Here is a 20,887-nt window from a genome sequence, read left to right on the forward strand (position 1 = left end):
TAATATACAAATGTTTACAGGGAACTACGTGGAGCGCATCTGATAGCGCCAGCCGTCGCTGCTGCGTCGGTTGCGCCGCGCGACATTCTGCGCGCGTCGCTCGCACTGACTCCGCACACGCACACGCCGCATACGCACAAGGACACACAGACATACAAACATTTCTTACCTACATGTAAATTAAAACGTGCCAAAGGTTAACATTTTCAGTTCCCGCAAGGAGCAAAAGATTCTTTTAACTTTTCTATATGTCGAAATATCACACGCACATTACTATCGTTTATAATATGTACGTCGAACGTGTATTTATAATTATTATCTGAGGCTTAAAAGTGATTTGCGTGTGATATACGTCCGTGTACAATTAAAATGTAACTATATACTATTTAATAATTTATATCTCCAAGTGCGTATGAGTGGTGATAATGGACAATTTAATTTAACATATACGATATTAACCTACATTGAAGCTTTTTATAATTTAGCACTTTAGACCACGTATAAAACCGTGATCGTTTTCGACGTCAAGTATACATGAATATATTACGTCAGTATGTGGTTTAATGTTTATTACCTTATTGGATTATGTAACAGTATATCGCATCAATGTTAGAGTAGTTAAAATAGATCTTTGTAATTTTATGTAACGATTTATATTTAACTTCGTATAAATATAATAAAAATGATGTTACCAAAACATAACCATGACTTTTATAACGTTTTATAAAATAAATAATGTAAGATCTTACTGTCATGTACAAATAGTTTCCCGATATTTTATCCATTTTGCTCTAAAATATTAATCATAAGTCATATTAGGATTTTCCTTTCAGTATGTTCTAAAGTCTTCATTGTCCTTCGTCAACCTTGAAAACCAATATTGCTAATCAAAGCTATCCAAAGTTATTTTAAACGTCCCAAAGAATATGTTATTGGATAATTACGGTGTTGTATAATTGTAAAAAAAAAATAATAAAAATACTTATATACCTGTAAAGTTGTTTGGTAGATATAGTTATTTATTTTAAATGATTGGAGGCGAGGATGAGAGCTCCTCTTTTAAAATAACTTTTAAAAGAGTGAAGCCGGGCGTGTGGTATACTCATAAATGTTACTAACGAGTTTTCTACCTATCACTTATTCTATTCTAACTCTACGCGGTCAATAAAGTAACACTTAAACACTAAATACATTATTTGTATTGTCTTTATCAAAATAAATGTGATAAACTCTTGAAAGATTTGTATTTAAAATACAGTCTATAAACGTAGAGTTAGTAAAGAATTAGTGCCACTTATCGATACAAAAATCAAACTTTGAATCTAACCATTAAAGAGTGAATACAAAGTTCTGATGTTTTGTGAATTGGCTTCGAAACGGCTTTATTAATAAAAGCTAACGTATTCGTAGAGCGCATAAGTATCAAGATCGCATCGGTATCAGATTCTGTTACCACGATATGCATGTAATACTCACAGATATGACTAGATACGTCATAACCATATCGATGTGTAGTTTCCTAGTAGCTGTAATCTGATATGTAATATTTTAAGTTACTTAAAACTATACGCACAAAAATTGTTATTAATATTAAATGATTATGACGTATCTATGAGATTCATATCTCTATGTAAAGTTCGAAGAAACATTAGGGCGAGTGTAATTGGCAACGTTGACAATACAATTTGTATGCTTAATTGAGATAAGTGATATTATATATTCGACGTATGGTTAGGAATGCTATATTAATATATCCCATATGTTGTCAGTATCGACGACTTTAGCAGTATCTAGTCATTGGTTTTTGTACCCATGTATCGGCCATTTTGTATCTCCTGTCCTACTTTACCTTGTTCGTTGTTTAAATCCTGTACTGTAATGATAGAGTCCCCATAGGTTTTGTAATGAATGTTTGTGGTAATTGTAAGATAATCTCTAAACCAAAGCAGACTATCTCTCGCCCTCTTGTGAAAGCTTGTTTTAGTACGCACGCTATTGATGTTTCCTTTTTTATTTTTTAACATTTTGTTGTATTTAATTTTGTTAATTTATTTTTAGATGCACATATGTTTTTATTTTTGTTGTTGACACCGCGACATGAGATGTAACATTAACCGGCTATTGTTTTTTATATCATCACACTTAATAAACATAATCTTTTATAAAATGTGTTTTATTTTACGAGCATTCAAAACGATTTTTATACTTTATATGTCCTAGATTATCTACCAAGGGCTTACTTGAGAAAAGCTTGTTCATTTTTCCAAACCAAAACTATAAAACTATCTCTCAATGTAGTACTTTTTTACGCCACAAGAGTAAATAACAAAATTGAAACATTGAATATAGTGGTATAGTGGATATTGTGGTACCATTTTGAGATTGAGAAGGGGGCACCTCTGAGCATTTAGGGGTTACCTGCTTGGTAATATTTCCATATTGAAGGGAAATTATTTCCTTTGAAATCAAAAACGCAAATTTTAAAAGGAAGTACTTTTTGAGAAGAAATTTGAAATGAATAGGTAATAAAACAACATCAGTATAAAAATATTTTAAATTCGATTTCATTTTCAAAATTTCATGAAATTCTTACACATGTTTTATATGTTTCCCCTTGGGTGTTACGGAATTTCTTGAATTAACAAATGGTAACACATTCCAGTTACAACGGACACACGATGATTTACATTTTCAAATGTAATTACTGGACCGCAGCAGGCTTCTTCTCCACTATAAAATAATGTCCCACGTTCAAAATAACCTCTCTTACACTACTTTGAACTTTTCATCATGTTTTATTTAATTGAATAACATTAAAATAGTACACAGAAGTTCAAGTAGAACTGACAAATTATGTTAAAATATGTCACTATTACCCTGACATTAAATTGACAATGTTAGTTTACAAAATTTCCGGATGCCAAAAGACCCATGTGGATCTATAAACATAACTATTAAATAGTAACTTTTACATTTTGTTATAAATCAAATGCATAATTTGAATTAAAAACAAAGTTATTATTTCTAATGTTTAATTTAAAATTCCAATTTTATATACTGACAACACTGTTATTTTTCTGTTGCTTAGCAACGCCATAAATACAAACACAAACATTTCGAAGTTATTGCGTTATAGAAATCAATACAGTCATCGAAAAGGCGATAAGTAAAACCATGGTGGAGACTGATTGGAGGCAGATATTAAGTTTCTCTCAGAAGGAACTGCTTCAGGCAGACAAGGAGGAACTATGCGAAAGCCTGTCATGGATGGAAGTCGACGATATTGAGTTAAACTTTTCCGACTTAAAAACTCTCTTCAGATTGGCCCAGGATATTCTTAAATATAAAAGTGAACAGGTAAAACCCTAAACCAATATTAAAGAGGTTTCAAATATTTATTATTCATCATCATCATCATCACCAGCTCATCGAGGGGCTCGAAACCTACCCTAATAAAGGATGATTAGGCCATAGTCAACCACGTTAGCTTAGTGCGGGTTGGTTGACTTCACACATAACTTTGAATTTCTTCGCCGATATGTGCACCTTGCATCACGATGTTTTCCTTCACCGTTAGAACGTCGGGTCAATTATGTACATACGAAAATTCGAAAAATCGAAAATCACATTGGTACATGGCGGGATTCGAACCCAAGACCTGTAGATAACAAGTCAAGTGCTTAAACCACTGAGCCAATTTGAATTATTAAGATGTTAATTTCCTATTCAACTTGAAGGAGACATTTAAAACTTACTGCTTTCATTTGAACAGGTTAAAAATGTCCGAGGAGAGCTAACTAGTATTAATAGGAAAAAGAGCAAAAAGAATTTACGTAACGATACAGGTAAATTTTAATTTTGTTATTTTTATAATTTCTTCACAAACAGATTAAGGTCCGCATTATGTCCACTTAATTTTTATTACAAAAAACATATCTTTATAGAGTTAGTATATTTCTCCTAGGTGCAAGTACCGACAATACATTGGAAACCATTTCACACCAAGAAGAAGTGATTAAAGCAAACAAAGATATTCTGGAACAATTGTACGCGGATATAGCTGAACTAGAAAAACGTAAAACTAAATACAAAGACCAATCCATGGATATTGACAAAGATAGTGAATCAAGTCCGGACGTCTTATCTGAAATAGATGCTAAAGCACAACTTCAAAATGAAATCGTGCAGAAAAACAAACATATTAGAAAGCTACTTGGATATGTTAAGGTAAGCTAGAATACAACAGCTACTTAAATTATAAAAGAATTAAACAATGTTAAAAAAAAAAACTTTTTATTTAATTACTACAGGTATTGGAAGAAGAAAATACTAAATTTAAAGAAAAAATTACAATACTTAAGGATAAACTGAAAGAAGCGACAAAAATAATAGAAGATTTGACGGAACAGTTGCTAGCTTCAAGTAATGAGTACAATCGTATAAAAGGTAAGTACAATTAATAAGATATACCCGAGGTAAGGGGGCGCTAGATAAATATTTTATTGACATTTCTACATATTTCAGAAACTATTGGATCTTTGGAACTAACGAAATCGAATTTGTTAGACGAAATAAGTACACTAAGACAAGAAATTCTTTCTAAGGGCATTAAAACAGAAAATGTCCACGAAGATGCTAAAACAAAAATTCAACACTTGAAGGTTGTCGCCATATTTATCACTTTGATGTTAATGATTTTTTTTTTTAAATCGTTGGTAAAAAATCTCTTACTTGATCTTTGTTTTAGAATTTACTTAAAAATCAACGATTAGATATAGAAAAATTCTCAACAGAAAATAAAAAGCTAAAAGAAGAGTTAAACACCAGATCAGCACCTAAACTTGCGGAAGAAAAACAAGTAACTTAATTTTGCTGTTATTTCCTTTCATTTTTATTCGTTTACCTATACTATATGTACTTATATAATTTCGTAAGAACTCAGTCTTATAAAAGTTTTTTTTATATATCAAGGAAAGCCGTAAGGAAGAATTACGAATAAAAGAATTAGGAGATAAACTTGCAGAAGCTTCTAAGGAAATATTACGTTCGGTTAAAATAATAGATGTTTTAAAAACTGAAAATAAGCAACTGAAATCATTACTTGAAGAGACCCAGAATATTGATTTAGATGTTAAAAATGAAAGTGACGATGGAAAAGAACGTAAAATGATAAACGAGTTGAAGAAAAAATTAAAAAAACTAATTGCGAATCTACAAAGTACAGAACAAATGTTACTTATGAGAGAAAAAGAGGTTTGTAATTTTTAACGTAAAAATTTCAGTTGATTTAATTATTTTACCATTTTATAACATGTTTCAAGGTATTAGAATTATCTTCTGAACTCAGCCTCTTGCAATCCGATGATGGGATAAATACTTTGATGAAAGCATTTAAAAGTAAAAAGCAACAACTTGAGGTAAAAGATGAAGGTATTAAGTCTTTGGTAAAAGATATCAATAATCTCACTCAAGTTGTGAACGATTTGCAGGTTGAAAATGAAACGATGAGGTAACTCAAGCATTTCTCAAAATTAATTTGTTTAAGTTTACAGTAATATGTTCATAGTTTATATTGCATATTTTTTTTAATTATAGGAGACGATTTAATTTAAGTAAAGATGAAAAAATCTCAACTGAAGGCATTTTACTTGAATATCACAACTTAAAAGAAGCAAATAAAACATTAAGTAAAGAAAATCAAGCAATCGAGAATGAACTGGTAACGCTAGCAATGAAAATTCGAGAACAGAACGAAATAATATCTAAATATGAAAGATTGATCATAACTAAGGAGCAGAGTATTTCAAACAATAATAGTAACACAAAGAGAAAGAACAATGAAAAATTACAAAGCGTTGAAGGAGAAATATTGTATTTATTATTTGTAATTAAATTTAGTTTTTCTTGTTGAGTGCTTAATATTTGTTATGAAAATATATGTACACTTTATTACAGAGTGGAAGGAAAAAACGGAGATGTAAAAGAAAACGGAAATGAAGATATCAACGTTCAAATCCTTATTGAAGAAAATGAAGGTCTACGTAAAGGACTTCAAGAAATATTCAACTTTTTAAAAGACAATTGTAAGACAGTAAAATTTATAATACCTTAATGTTGGTCCTTAACCGTAAAAAAAAAATTATTTATTCTCCAGGTGAGAGTTCAACAGGAGTTTTAGCTTTCGAATGCCCCAGTTTAGAAGCTGTTTTATGTGCCTTAGAAGCCCGACATGCTGCTGGTTGGTTTGCTCCTCACATCGCAACCACTTTGCAACTAAAAGCTGCCTTAGGTGGCAAAGATGCCCTATTAACAGCTCTGCAACAATCAAGGTAATATTATCGTATACAATATAAGCTACACTGTTAATGGTTCAAAAATAACAAGTAATAAAATACAGTTATGATTTTCCTTTTTCTTCCTTCAAACCCGTCTTTTTGTTTCCAGAAAAGAAGTATTTACTTTAATGACCCAGTTATCAAAAGAATCTCAAAAGTGTGCCGAAATGGAATCTAAAGTGAATGAATTAGAAAGCAAAATGAAGACGAGACCAGAAGTAAAAAGAGATGATTATAATAACAATTTTGGTATTTCAAATGCATACATTTTTGATGCCGAAAATAATGAAATCGATTTGCAAAATAATGCAGCATTAGAAAAAGTAAGCTTAAATCGAAATTCTTTATACGATCAGGAGGTTAAAAATGCTCTCATATATTTCCGAAGCAAATATGAAATGTTATTTGATAAAATGACAGAAATTGCAATAAGCACATCAGACGAAAAAAGCAAATGGTTAATTCAAGAAGAAAATTACAAAGCCCAAATTGAAAACTTAAAAATGTCAAACATTACACACGGAGATGAAGATAACAGTGATATTTCGGCTGGATTAGTTAGTAGCCCTAATATATCGTTTTTAGAAAGAAAATGTATTTATCTAGAAGAAATATATAAGAATATTAGAACATCTTACGAAAATATCAACAATGAGATTCTAGAAAATAAAAAGGAGAAATTAAAATCTACTTTAAAATTTGAAACGCAAATACAAAACTTAATGATAATAATCGTAAATCTTACCGAAAAAATACGGTGCTCTATGCCAGAGGATTTATTTTGGAAACAAAATAAGATGCTTAATGAAATCATAACAAAATATCGACGACAACTAAACTCGGATTTAATGAATAACGAATCAAATAAAAGCAAGAACTCGAAGAACGATCAAATAAATGCCAAAGAGACAGCTACGAAGATATCTCAAAATTCAAACAGTAAGTGCATGAATATCTAAATAGCATCAATTCTTTTTAATAATATATATCCACAAGGATAGAAAGATGAAATATATGAGAATACGATGTTATGTGTCAATGTTCAACAGAAATAAATACTTTTCCTAATATAGCAAAATGCTACTTTCCCACAGATATTAAAAACCAAGGCAAAAATAATGATTCTAAAGCAGAAATGACAGCTCCTCAAAACCTTGATCAAGATGGTGGTCCGGAGTTAGAAACAAAAAACAAACTAATAGAATTACTCTCTAACAAGAATACAGAATTACAAGAGTTACAAGCTAATATTATGTAAGTTTCATTTCCTACTCAATTACTATTTTACAATTACAACATTTTCATTATACATGAATTATTTTTAGTGATAATACTTTAGCATCAGAAACAAAGGAGGAAATAAGTTGTTTAAAAAAAACCTTACACCAATTAAATGAAGAAAACAAACAGCTGAAAGACAAATTTCTTGAAATCCAAACGCAGTACGATGTCGTCATGTCTCAGGTCAGTTACTACTCAGTACGCAAAGTAACATCCAATAACAAAAAAATTTAATCCAATAACACATTCTACATTTTTTTTAGTATAGTACTCGTTTTAGCTAGTTTATCATGGAAATTAAAAATAAGCAATTGATTGTTTTATTTATTATAGTTACAACATAATGGATACAGTCGATTAAACTACGAAACAGAAATAAACTTGTTAAGACATCAAATACTAGATCTACAGTCGGTCGGAGATAACAAAGCGGTTATTGCACGGTATAAGATTTTTTCAATATCGTTCATAAAATAATTACTGTTATTTTTGTTACTTTGGCTTCGATTAATTTGATATTCCTCGAAAATATCAATTAGCCTTAATCCAAACGCCTTTATTATTTTATTTTACTGGTATAAATGTTTTTAATTTACACTACTCAATAAAATTAAGGTTTTAAAGTTTTTATGATGCATTTTTGCTTCAAGGTTAAGTAATGAATTATTGGTAGCCCATCTACAAGCTAGTGAAAGACATCAAAAAGCGGAAAGTCTCAAACAGTATCTAAATAGAGAAAAAGAAATGCGAGAAAATGCAGATGAAGCATTATTAGCTCAACAAAAGATATTAGAAATGCTAACAATTAAGCATGAAAATAAATTCAGGTATTGAATATATTCGTTAAATGGATAAAATAGTAAAAATCTATTAATCAACAAAATCTATTTCATACAACAAACTGTTTTTAGATATATGCATGAAGTTCTACAAACTCTAAGACTGGAATATCAAGGAGCTTTACCTTTAACTTCTGCTGAAAATTATCTTAACGGTTTAAAAGATCTCTCGGATAAAACTAACGTTATTGATGAAAAAATTACTGAAATCGAAGACATACGATTCAGTTTAATGACTAAACATACGGTTTATGATCAAATATTAAATTTAACAAGCGGAAATTGTTCTGAAGATATCAAGAATTGCCCACATAAATTACAATTAACAGTATCGGTAATTGTGAATTCATTTCGTAAAATTATTAATATTGTCTCTTATTCTTTATAATCTAAACTTTATGAATTTTCAGCTCAACACTCAAGCGAGAGAATTAGAACATTGCAAAAATAAAATTCAGGCTTTGGAAAAAGCAAACAAAACCTTATTAGAACGATGCAATGCTCTTGATAAAACTCTCGTTACCGTAAGCCACGGATTGACGGATACTTACAGTGAAGTAAATATCCCGAAAGAGAAAAATATCAATATTATTAAGGACATTGACATTGAATCTGAAGACTCGCAGTCTGATTCGGATATTGGATCGAGTACCAAAGGTTACTATATGCAAAACTAGTATTAATCTATTTATGTTTTCAGACAATACCATTTACAATAACATGCATTTTATATTTTCTAGAAAGTGGAACGTTTACCCTTCCAAAACCACGAACAACCCAATTGACACATCAAATAAATTTCAATTCCAATGAAAAGAAATCTGTAGCCACTTTAACAAATTTTCCTGAGATAAAATTTATAAATTCAGAACGTACAAATGTGGCTATACAAACGAACCTTGCAAATATACAAAGAATTAATAAACTAATTCAAACAGAAAACGATAGTATGCCAAGTGAATTAAAACAACATATACATAAACTTGAAATGGCAAATAACGAAACAAGAAAGAAACTATCCGATTGTTTATCAAAATCAGAGAAACGTGAAAAAACAATTGTATCAGTTAACGAAGAAAATAAAGCCTTAAATATTAAAATACAAAATCTTGAAGAGACAAATACAAAACTAACTTCACTTAATGAGCAACTTCAAAAATCTGCTGAATTGTTAAGAAGAGAAATTGAAGATTATAAAAAATCACATGTAGAACAGTGCAACAAAATTAGAAAAGCGGCAAAGGAAGAAACGCAATCGCTTTTAGAAAGTGTTCAGAGTATAGAAAAGGAAAAGAATAACATTATGTCCGAATATAAACAACTATTAGATAGGGAAAGAAATGACAACTATGAAAATGTTAAAACATTAAAATCAAAAATTGTAGCTTTGCAGACTGAAATAGACAGGTATTGTTTAAATGGTATAGAAATATTCTTACAAAAACTGTTATAAAATTCCTTCGTGATTCATAATTTTAAAATTCTCAGTAATTGCCATCAATCATGTTACATGACACTTTTTAGATAAAGATGATCTTGCTGTGATGTAAATTATAAAACTATTATTTATTACAGAAAAGCGAGTACTGTGGGTGGATGCATTGATGATGTTGCTAAACAAAATATTGCAAAATACACATTAAAAAATGCAGATCTAGAAAACAAGTGTTTTAAATTAGAAAATAGTCTAGAAGATTGTAAAAGAGAAGTGTGAGTTATTTCTATCGGTATCTTTATTGTTGGGGATTATTAATGTTTGTGTTAAACTTTGTGGTAACTTACAAATATTTATTTGTATATTAGTGTTAGTTATCAAAGTGAGCTCCAGCGTTGGAAGAATTTAGCAGCAGAAAGACTTGAAAAAATGGAACAAATGGGTCTACAGTTAAAGGAACGACATAATCATGAGGTGAGTGTTATATTAACAATACAAAGGAATGTGTTCCTAAGCAGCAATCACAGTATTATAAACTTTGCTAGACGAGCAAACGGGACATGACCAAATCCTCTTGTTAATGCTAAGTGTACTCTAAGACAAAAATATTCTTATTGTTTTCCACTGTCATGTTTATGCTACAGGTTGAATCATACAAAGCCGAAAACCAGCATTGGTTGATGCAATTAAATGAAACTCAGCGCGAGCACATAGAATTGCGCACACAACTTTCGGAACAGAAAGCGTTACACGTTAAACAATTAGCGGAAAAAGATTCTCAAATTGAACAACTTCGATCAGTCGTACATAACTTGAAGGTTAGTGGAATTAGTGTATTTCCTATAATATCGTATGTTCGAAACAAAGTATTTTAATGACATTAATGACAAATTACCGTAAATTTTGATCCTTGGATTTGAGGATTATAATATGATTTCAGACTCAAATAATGAATATGCAAACAATGATATCCGTACAAGATCCAAGCTTCGATCTTTCGGCTATCGTAGAGGTTGAAGAAGCGAGCGACATTTCACAACAAGGCTCTGACAGACTGGAAATAAAGTTCGATTCCACCATCGATTTTCACGACATGCAAGATGATTTTACTAAAATGTCGACGTCCACCATGATTTGGTAAAATTAGTCTTCTCTATAAAAGTAGTTTTTGCGAGTAAACGCATTGATTTAGTAAAATAATAGTCGATTGAAAATTAGTGCTCCATAAACTAAGCTGATTGGTCTTCTAACATATGATTAGTCATATTGACAGTGTCTATTCTACTAAAGTCTTTTCGTTAATATGTTCCAGGCAAGAGCCAGTTATAGAGCGTTTGAGAAGAGAGAAACAACTGCTCGCTAAACAAAACGGTGTATTGCGTCGGCAGATCAAAGCTATCGCAGCAAGGGAGAGAAGATCTCGATTAGACGCCCAAAATCTCAAGAACCAAGTATTTAGAATGTAAGCACTAACGTTAGAATGCGATATTGCGGAATGACAGTCATTTCCTCACATTCCAAAAAACTCAAAATCCACCTAATTGTAACCTGTGCTGTTTCCATTTTATGATCCAGCTATATCCCAGTATTTAGTTAGAATAGATGATAACTTGATTTTGTTTTTTAGTTTTTGTAACTTGTATTGCAGAAGCACATCGGGAAGCAAAGCGGTGTGCGCGGAGTCAACGGCGCTGCACAACAAGATAGCAACGCTCCAGGCGCAGCTAACTAGCGCGCGACGAGACAACAACTCCTCTGTCGCACTCTGGGACAAATGGAAGAGGTTGCCACAGCCGTAGCCATTTTAAAAGAATCTATGTTTTAATAGAAACGTTATACGTTTATATCTATACTGCATTGAATATTTGTTTTAACACCCTGTTTTTAGACATAGACGAACGTACAAAAATAATTAACAAGCCTACGATTACGAAAAAATAAAAAAATATCACGCTTAGTCCGTTATGTGTCGAGTAGAAACAAAAGGAACAATATGCGGAAATGCAATATATTCAAAGGAGGTGTATACTATATAAAATTTATTTTACTTAAGAGCTCAACAAGCGTCGGAACGATGGCAAGCACGATACGAAGAGAAATGTCAAGAAGTTAATAAAATAGAAGCCGGATTGAACATGGCGCGGTCTGCTGTTGCAAGACTGGAGAAGGAAAAACGCTTGCTCTTGTCCAGATTATCTGAACCTAAAAGTATGTATTTGATGTTGATTTCTCACTGCCTTTGACATCTATACTCTATGTTAGTTAAAAAGTAAGGCAGGGGTGTCGCAAGATTTTTTTTAAACTTCAGACTTAATGTTTTCATAGAAAATGGTAAAGTACTATACTTATTTTTCAGATGACAAGCTGTCTGCGAGAGAGAAACAAGATGGAGAAGCTTCTGAGAAGCGTATGTCTCGAAGCGAATATGATCCCAACGAGATGCAGACAGTGCCGGTTTCGACGCGAGCGTTGCTTGAACGGATAGAAGCTCAACAGAGACGCATCGTGGCACTAGAAGTCGCTGAAAAAGTACGCATACAGATCTGCATATTTGTACTAACGCACATATAAATGTAAAACTATAAGACAAAGAAATCGGTTTGGAAACAACAAGACAACTTTAAATTAATATATTGTTCAATTGCTCATATTGCTCAATAATTACCTAACTTAGTTACATGTGTACTTTTTAAATATATGTACATAATTGATGTTTAGACAGCGTTCTTTTAATCAAATAATTATTGTTTAGGGTAACGAGCCGCTAGTTTCCGAATACGAAAAAGCTCTTGCAGAAATAACTTCACTGAAGGGTCAAGTATTGAAACTGGAGTCGACCTTACTTGAAACACAAATACGATCTCCCTACACACAAGAAGTTAAACCAGAACTGGAATATTGGAAGAGGTAAGTAGTATGAAGAAACAAACATTGACATCTTTCTCCTAATCATTTTTTTAAACGTAATAATTCAAATTTCTGTGCCTACGTCAAATTATGCTTACAAAAGTGGCAATTTAAAGTGAAAATTTATTCTATTTATAAGCATCTGTAAATTTTGACTAATCGTAATATTTTGTGTAAGCTATTGCAACATGCTGAAGGAAGAGAACAGTCAGTTGACACTGCGCGTTAGTTCTCTAGAAAGCGCGCCCGCCACCGCGCATCAGCACCGCGTCAACGACCTCGAGCAGACCGTGCTCACGCTTAGAGGTATGACAACTGTCACACTAAGATGTCACGCACACCTTTGACTAAACCATCGCACAATTGTTTAGTCTCTAGAGATACGCACACTACTCGATGTCTTGTTGTGCAACTAAACAGTTGAATTGGCTGCAAAACAATCGACAAACGCATAACAGCTGTGCGATAGTTTAGTCAAAGTTTTAGGCTCGCTCTTAAACACGTGACAAAATGTATCCTGCGATAGCTCTCCTATTAATTATCCTATGCGTACAATAAATAACGGAGTTAACTTCCCGCGTAATTTAACTGGTGGAATTCTTCCAGGTTTGGTGAGCAAACTGCAAGCGGAACAAAAATCGTCACCAACGAACATAAAGCGAGTAGATTCTCGACCAACTAGCGGCCGCAACGGATCCGATAAGGTAACAATCTTATCATCTCACTAATATTATAGATGCGAAGTTTAGATAGATGGGTGTATGTTTGTTAGAGTTTGCAGCCTAAACGGCTCACCTAACTTCAATTAAATTACACACACATGTAGAGCATAGTCTGGCAGAATACAGACTACTACAAACAGAGAAAGTCGCGGGAAAAAGCTAGTATAATATTTAACACAAATGATAATTTTATGTTGATAGCCCTTGTTAATATTTTTATTATAATTTCAGACTCGAAGTCAGCTAGAGTCGTGTAAAACTGAGATAGCAAATTTGAAGAAAAGTATACAAGAGAAAGATTCTCTACTTGAACGCTCTAAAGACATGCTGAGGATCGCCGCTGAAAGAGAAGATGAGTTACTAAACGAGGTCTGATTTTATTTATTTATTTGTTTTTTACTATTTTTTGCGCGCTACGATGATTTACATATTACTATTTTGTATTGTTATAACCTTTTCATAGACGTAACGTAACGATGCATCAACTAAAACTAAATGTTTTATTTTATTTTTTATTTTCAGAATGCATTTCTACGTCGACAATTAGAAGAGTTGACGGATTATAAAAGAGATTCGGTATCGGACTAATGAATCTTGATTTACGACATAAGCGTGTTCTTTATTACTTTTATTATATTGTAGATTAAGCAAATCCTTTTGTCCTTGTATAACGTGTTCATACTTTGTGAAACTCTGATATTTCATCGTTAATAAATAACGTTTAAAACTTATCTTTGTATGTTTTTTGTCCAATAGTCACCAAAAACGTTGTTAGTAGACTTTCAGATCTTGAGGTATATCCCGTTGGCTTGGTAGTTACTCTTCGGTAGACTGAAATAAAAAAATAAACTTATAAGTAACTATCGTATCAATAAATATAAAATGATGATTTCAATAGAAATCAAACACATATTTCATTGTAATTTTGTTATTGGCTACCTCAAACCACATATAAATCTAACTGATGTTATAAATGCGAAAGTTTGATTGGATGGATGTTACTTAGATTGGATGTTAGTTAGAATTTGTAGCCTAAAGGGTTAAACAGATCCCGGTATTTAGCATAGATGTAGAGAGTCTGGAAGTCGATTTCACGCTGTTGGAATCGCGAGTGAAAGGCAGTTATTTACAAAGTAAAAAAATTAATTCACTTACTCATAGCATCTTACCTTGTTAGTGTTTTTGTTGTCATATCTGGCGATTAATCTCTTAGCGAGCGGTGGTGTGAATAGCGCGGGGTCTGGATGTGGTTTCCCGGCTCTCTGCCAGGGCTGCTGGTGACGCACCAGTAGTGATATCACCGAGCCAACCAACAACACCCACACCAAGCCAATCTGTATAAACACAAGAAAATTACAACTTTCAACGTATTTTTCTTCCTATTCATTCCCCTCACCCAATCTTACTAATATTATAAATGCGAAAGTTTTAGATGGATGGATGGATGTCTGTTAGAGTTTTCAGCCTAAACGGCTGATTATTCTAACAGACGATAACTCTAATAGCTCGATAAAATTTGACATAGACGTAAATAGTCTTGAAAAGTACATAGGCTACACACTTTTTTTAATTCCATGCGTACGGAGTCGCGAGCGTAAGCTAGTTTTATTACAAAAGAAAGTTTACCAAACGATCGATCGTTTCCATCGTATAAATACTTACCAAACCTGTCCACATATAAGATATTCGATACAGATAGAAGTAGTCGCTCGTAGCAGTTGTCGCAGCTATTAGCATGGTTACGTTATGACTGCAACCTTCAACAGACACCGGCAGCTTGGCTAGCGGAGGTCGAGGCCCTCCGAAAGATATCCATAATGTCAATGATAGACCACTCAGTAGACTTATAGAAGCACCCTGAAAATATCATCATGCAGGAATTCGAAATGATTACGGCAGTACAAAGATCATATAATGTACAATGCACATACTAACCAGTTCATTAGCAAATGTTGTGAACATTCCCAGTGTGAAGACTCCTAGCAGGGGTCCGCCGACAGCGCCGAAGATAGTCATAGCGGACTGCAACACGCCGCCCAAGTACTGCGCGAGGAACGCCAACGTCAAGAACAGCAGGCCGTACCCACACGCTGCCAACTTCGTCAGCCAGAGTGTAGATGATGAACTCACTCGACACCATCTAGAAGTATCAAGTAAAGCGGTAAACTCATATCAACAAAATTGAAATTGTATTGGTTCTCATTAAATACGAGTACAATAAAACGCTCCAATATATCTACTACTTAAGTGAACATTGAACGACTCTAAATACGGAAGTAACTCAGCGAAATCTGTTCTGATTAATATACTAGTATTTTACTCATACCTGCCAACATAATCTGATAGTGTAATAGCAGCAAGGGAATTGCAAGAAGACGATATGGTGGAGAGAGAGGCGCTAAATATTCCTGCCACAAACAGCCCGGCGAGGCCTGGCGCAGCGCCCATCGCGTGCACCACGTAGTAGGGCAGCAACTGGTCGATCTACACAAAACAAGTTAAATTGATTTAAAAAAATAATCTCCTTATTAGTTTATTAAGGACAATGACTAAAAATAAGAGTATACCAATTTCCATTCATAGCAAAGCTTTAGCACTTTAAAATGCAAACGAACATTACGGTGCGTACTAACCGCAGTAATTTTTCCAGTTGTAAATGGATCACAGTCTTTGTAGACGGCGTATATCCCGAGACCGCTGACACAGGTCGCCAGGCTGAGGACACAAAGCACCGGCCAGCTCCACCACAGGCAACGCTTTGATCGTTCTAGAGTACTCACAGTTAGTAGACGTTGCACCTAAAACAAACGACAATAGTTGACTCTAGTTAAACTGAAGGATCAATTTTTAACACTGACATAAGTAGGTTTTTTTTTTTATTTAGAGTTTCTTAATAAAAATTTCTGCCCAAGATTATTTTTTTGTTGTTCATCATTGCTGATGCATAAAGGTCGTAGAGGTTCAGTATCACAGAAGCCGCCTATAATTTGCCTATCGACCGCTGTAGACTAATAAAAAGCACCAAGTCTCTATTAAATTGCAAAAAAATACCTGAGTTTGGTTGACTGCATACAATGACAAGAAATTGATAATGCCACCTATGAGGAGCGACCACCAGGTATGTCTCTCAGTTGGGTCTACACTGAAACTGATGACAAAAATTTATAATTTCAGCAAAAACTTAATTTAGTAAACATTACTATCACGTTTCACTTACTTTGAAAAATCTAAACGGCCTCCTTCATTGGCAATTTTAAATATTTGAAGAAATCCTCCAAGTTCTAATGACGTAAACACAACAACGCTTACGACGGCTGCAAGCATTAGTAATGATTGAAGTAAGTCAGTAAATACAACCGCTTTCATGCCTCCTAAAGTTGAATATAAAGTGCAAGCTAAGCCTACAACTAGAATGGATACGATTCTTGTCAATCCAGTAACAGTTTCCAGAACAATCGATGGTGCATACAACACCACTCCACTGTACAAGATCATCTGCAAAGCGTACGTTAATGACGCAAGTATCCGTATAGTTGGGCCAAACCTCAACTCCAAATACTCATATGCGCTTGTCTTTTGTAATCCAAAAAATACTGGCAAGTAAAACTGGCAAGCTATTGGTGTCCCAAGTCCATATCCTAAATTAACAATCACGAATATCATTCCGTAGTAATAATTCTCAGCGGAAACTCCGAGTAAAGTTACAGCAGACATGAACGATGCCATCAAAGATACCGCAATAGGAAGTATAGACATGTTTCGATTAGCTAATAAGTATTCCTGAAACCAAAGGAAAAATCAATGTTTTTCTGTTTCACGTTTCATTAAACAAAACAAAAGTGTTATCCAAACCTCGTTAGTCTTCTGTTTGCCGCCACTGAACCGAAAATAGAGTCCAATAACAATGGATATCACGACTGATGCTGTCATAATAGCGTAATCCACTGGTTTGAAGACTGACCTCTCCATTTTTACTGAAAAAGACAAGGACTTTAGCAAGAAAGTAAAAAATCTAAAAGATTTCAAACCAGAGCCAACAGCAAGATGATCTTCATTTGAGATACGACAAACAATGCCCTTAAGCCCCAGTAGAGTTCGAAAAATCAGAGATGATTTTCCGTAATACTTTTGAATACAAACATTATGCTTATATACTTAAAAGAATTTAATTAAATCAGTGTTAAAACAAAAAATGTTTTACTTACTTGTAATCGTTGAAACAATTTAATAATTGGTTACATTCGTCACACGAGACAAGTAAAAACATACTACTCAATCGTAAACATTTATCGGCTATCCTTTTATCTTTTATCTAAAACATCATAACTTATCTTAAACAACAGACAAAACATTACATCTAGTAAAATTAATTGCAAAAAATTAGAATACCGTCAGATTATTTTTTATCGTTTTAAGTCAAGTACCTTGCGAGACTAAACACATACTGCATCTCACGTTATGGCGTATAAATGTTATTCATAAATAATTCATGCATATTATAACTACAATATCACAAGAATGCAAAGGTCGTCAATTGTTTTAATCCATTTCTATACAACAAACATATTTTTACCTACGTATTTTTATTGTTGCTGACAATTTTGTCCCAAATATAAATTATACAATTTGCATTTCTTGGAAATATTGCACAGAAGATACTGTTTAATTACGAAATGTTTTAAAATCAATGTGTATTAATACACTCACATTAATCCTGCAGAGTTGGTAATACGGATTTCCCCTTTTCGGTCGTGACACACCATGCTTTTTGTACTTTTTCCATCCTTATTACGACAATTAGTGTAACTCCATATTTAATACACAGTCTACTTCGTCCTCCTTGTTGTTCCAAAATGTTTTGTACAATCCACCAATATTTAGCACCCCCATCTTTATTAATAGTACCTAATTTGTAATATTATTCTGACAAACACCTGACACTTTGTTAGCCTATCAATTTTTATAACATAATTGCTATTTTAATTTTAAAGTAAGTTTTAGTAAAACTAACAGAACATAACATCGAGCTATTAATCATTAAGATTAAATTTTAAAAAAAGAACACCATACCATGATGCAATGTCTGTGTTCTATTACATTTTATTTTCGGACCCTTCAGTTCACGGAAGATGAAAAAAGAAATCAACATTTTCTAACATTCTCGGTAGGACTAAAATTCGTATAAGCATCACAATAAATCACGTTTCTTGTTACAACAAGAAAAGTTTAAGTTATTTTCAATGATGCTTTCTTGTTTCTTTGAACTGTGTTTTGTTGCTATAAAAAGATGATTATTCTGAACTGACATGTTATTAAGATTTTGAGTGTCCTTTTTGTTCTTAAAGAATTTTTAAATAGCTTTTTTAAGGTATTCTTGTTATTTTAAATGCTTGGAACATTTTGCTAGAGGTTATTTTAAAACTATCTTTAAAAAAAAATTGCAAGATATGATCGTATGATTAACCATAAAATAAAACAAGAAATACAGACATTTAATGTATACAATTTTTTAAAAGTTCTATAAATATATGGATATTAAAGTTGATTCTGATAAAAAAATATACTGTTTTTAATACCAAACTGAGGTACAAGTGATCAACTATACCAAGGTTTTTAACAAAAACTATTCCGTCCATCATTCCAAATATAGTGTTACCAGATGTAATCTTTTAACTATTATCTATTTAATTATTACATTTATTAAACTTAAATTAAGAGATTAAAAAATCACAAATATCAGCGAAAATAACTTTACATCTTAATCTTTACATCTTTTGATTTTCTTGCATCAAAGGTACCATTTGTTGTAAATCTGGTTTTAACTATTTTCATTGACAAATTAATGATACATTTGCATATGCTTTAGAATATATTAAATCTAAAGGTCCGAAGGTTTTGTGAAAGTAAAATCAAATTACAATATTGAAAATAAGTATTAATTAGATGTAAATTGTTTTCAATCTGTAAGATTATTACTGAATAACACATTACAATAATGGTAGTTTAAGGAAAATGGGACATTATGAAACTAAAATAGGTATTCAGAGATTTGTGATTGTTCTTAAACTGGAATAAAGCTTATTTATTAACAAGCACTTACATATATTATCGCGATTTAGACCATCGTTTGGTTTTGTATTGTCTTTTATTATTAATTACATATATATTATTTAAAAATATTGAAATAATGTTTGGTCTGTCATCACCATCTCTTCCTGAATTATACTAAAGAGGTTATCTTAGATTTCACAATGATATATACTTTTTCCTACACATTACATACTTCTATTTATGTTAAAAGTACATTCATATGTAAGAGACCTCGTACTTTTTCGAGGAACTTTCGTTGGGATTAAAGTTTGAAAGCTTGTTGCGTGTTCGTAGCCTTGAATAACTTTGAACTTTGGCAGTGAAAATGTTACTTTAAATACTGATACTAAGGGCCTGTCCCACAATTCTTGTTAACTGTCAGATAAAAATCCAACGTATAAAATATGTGATGGAAATATCGGATTTTGGTACTTTATCTGACAATGACATCATGTTTAAGTTATCTGAGCCTCATCAGCCAGTGGTGGGATAGGCCCTAAATCGATTATTTTGTATCTTGAGATATACAGTTGTTACACTTAGATTATTGATAAGTTTGTTAGTTTACAATCGTACCAGACATATTATGAACTGACGGCAAATTAAGTACTGAAATAAAGTACATTAACATATTATTTTTATTGCTAACATATTTTTACTTTCGTGTCCAATAAAACGCACTTAACTTATTGTGTAAATCAACATTATTAAAAAACGATTAAATAAACTAAATATGAAGATCAATTTTCTATGCTTTATTTTAATTTTGTTATTTTATTGTTACAATAAATTTTCACTATCACAGCTATATAAATAACTTTCTACATAACAATTATATATTACTGCAAATTATTTTATACATATAAGTCCATTCAGTATATAAGTACAGCCTTGATGCTTATTGTATTAAGTAACTATCACATTAGAATAAATAATAGGTGATTTTTTGTTTTAATAATAATAATTTAAATAATTCTGTTACGTTCTACACTTTAGTCAATGATTTACAAATATTCATGATAATCTTAAGATATGATGTGGCAGCATTATTGTTCAATTTAATACTCGCTTTAGTATTTGCCTAGTCATAAAGTGTAAGAGCGGGCGCGCACTTTTGGCTAAATATCGCACAACTTTTTTTTTTATTAAAAGGGCGAAACGAGCGGCGTGAACAACAAGGTGGTCAACGACGCCCATGGACATCCGCAACACCAGAGGAACTACAGATGCGTTGCCGGCCTTTGAGAAAATTATAGGCTCGCTTCTTGAAGGACTCTA

The 20,887-nt window shown here is 32.4% G+C and overlaps 2 protein-coding genes across 5 annotated transcripts; one reads left to right on the forward strand and one right to left on the reverse strand.

The window, feature by feature from the left end:
* The first annotated feature begins 2,547 nt into the window (after positions 1 to 2,547).
* Positions 2,548 to 14,134, forward strand: LOC106103633 (centrosomal protein of 290 kDa-like). The gene is made up of 32 exons (XM_013283423.1): positions 2,548 to 3,357; positions 3,773 to 3,845; positions 3,965 to 4,227; positions 4,311 to 4,446; positions 4,525 to 4,661; positions 4,748 to 4,858; positions 4,972 to 5,253; positions 5,322 to 5,509; positions 5,596 to 5,871; positions 5,956 to 6,083; positions 6,155 to 6,329; positions 6,445 to 7,274; positions 7,430 to 7,589; positions 7,661 to 7,799; positions 7,950 to 8,059; positions 8,267 to 8,443; positions 8,528 to 8,789; positions 8,866 to 9,112; positions 9,196 to 9,862; positions 10,031 to 10,165; positions 10,259 to 10,364; positions 10,535 to 10,708; positions 10,831 to 11,027; positions 11,203 to 11,352; positions 11,539 to 11,673; positions 11,944 to 12,098; positions 12,247 to 12,419; positions 12,643 to 12,797; positions 12,976 to 13,103; positions 13,404 to 13,501; positions 13,751 to 13,888; positions 14,042 to 14,134. The coding sequence occupies exons 1-32, from the start codon at positions 3,175 to 3,177 to the stop codon at positions 14,105 to 14,107; spliced, it is 6,354 nt and encodes a 2,117-aa protein (XP_013138877.1). The 5' UTR covers positions 2,548 to 3,174; the 3' UTR covers positions 14,108 to 14,134.
* Positions 14,129 to 18,896, reverse strand: LOC106103634 (putative sodium-dependent multivitamin transporter). 4 transcript variants are annotated; one of them, XM_013283424.1, is made up of 11 exons: positions 18,227 to 18,896; positions 17,729 to 17,831; positions 17,372 to 17,493; positions 16,737 to 17,299; positions 16,571 to 16,667; positions 16,153 to 16,317; positions 15,846 to 16,003; positions 15,455 to 15,659; positions 15,182 to 15,376; positions 14,689 to 14,853; positions 14,129 to 14,350 (listed from the first exon to the last, which is right to left on the reverse strand). In XM_013283424.1, exons 2-11 carry the CDS (start codon positions 17,784 to 17,786, stop codon positions 14,336 to 14,338), a joined length of 1,743 nt encoding a protein of 580 aa, XP_013138878.1. In that variant the 5' UTR covers positions 17,787 to 17,831; positions 18,227 to 18,896; the 3' UTR covers positions 14,129 to 14,335. The 4 variants fall into 4 exon arrangements, with proteins under 4 accessions (XP_013138878.1, XP_013138879.1, XP_013138880.1 ...); XM_013283425.1 differs by lacking the exon at positions 18,227 to 18,896 and adding an exon at positions 17,909 to 18,220; XM_013283426.1 differs by lacking the exon at positions 18,227 to 18,896 and adding an exon at positions 17,909 to 18,220 and having other exon boundaries at positions 17,725 to 17,831.
* Positions 18,897 to 20,887: the final 1,991 nt, after the last annotated feature.

The sequence above is a fragment of the Papilio polytes genome, unplaced genomic scaffold (genome assembly GCF_000836215.1).
Source record: "Papilio polytes unplaced genomic scaffold, Ppol_1.0 DF823731.1, whole genome shotgun sequence".
Lineage (NCBI taxonomy): Eukaryota > Metazoa > Arthropoda > Insecta > Lepidoptera > Papilionidae > Papilio > Papilio polytes.

What these genes read in the sequence shown, in the direction of transcription:
- LOC106103633 (XM_013283423.1), top strand. Translation starts at nt 3,175, where the DNA reads ATGGTGGAGACTGATTGGAGGCAGATATTAAGTTTCTCTCAGAAGGAA. An exon ending in AGCGTTGAAGGAGAAATATT is followed by an intron (nt 5,872 to 5,955) that starts GTATTTATTATT and finishes ACTTTATTACAG; the next exon opens with AGTGGAAGGAAAAAACGGAG. An exon ending in GCCGCAACGGATCCGATAAG is followed by an intron (nt 13,502 to 13,750) that starts GTAACAATCTTA and finishes TTATAATTTCAG; the next exon opens with ACTCGAAGTCAGCTAGAGTC.
- LOC106103634 (XM_013283424.1), bottom strand. Translation starts at nt 17,786, where the DNA reads ATGTTTTTACTTGTCTCGTGTGACGAATGTAACCAATTATTAAATTGT. An exon ending in ATTAAATTGTTTCAACGATT is followed by an intron (nt 17,494 to 17,728) that starts ACAAGTAAGTAA and finishes TGTCTTTTTCAG; the next exon opens with TAAAAATGGAGAGGTCAGTC. An exon ending in GCAAACAGAAGACTAACGAG is followed by an intron (nt 17,300 to 17,371) that starts GTTTGGATAACA and finishes CTTTGGTTTCAG; the next exon opens with GAATACTTATTAGCTAATCG.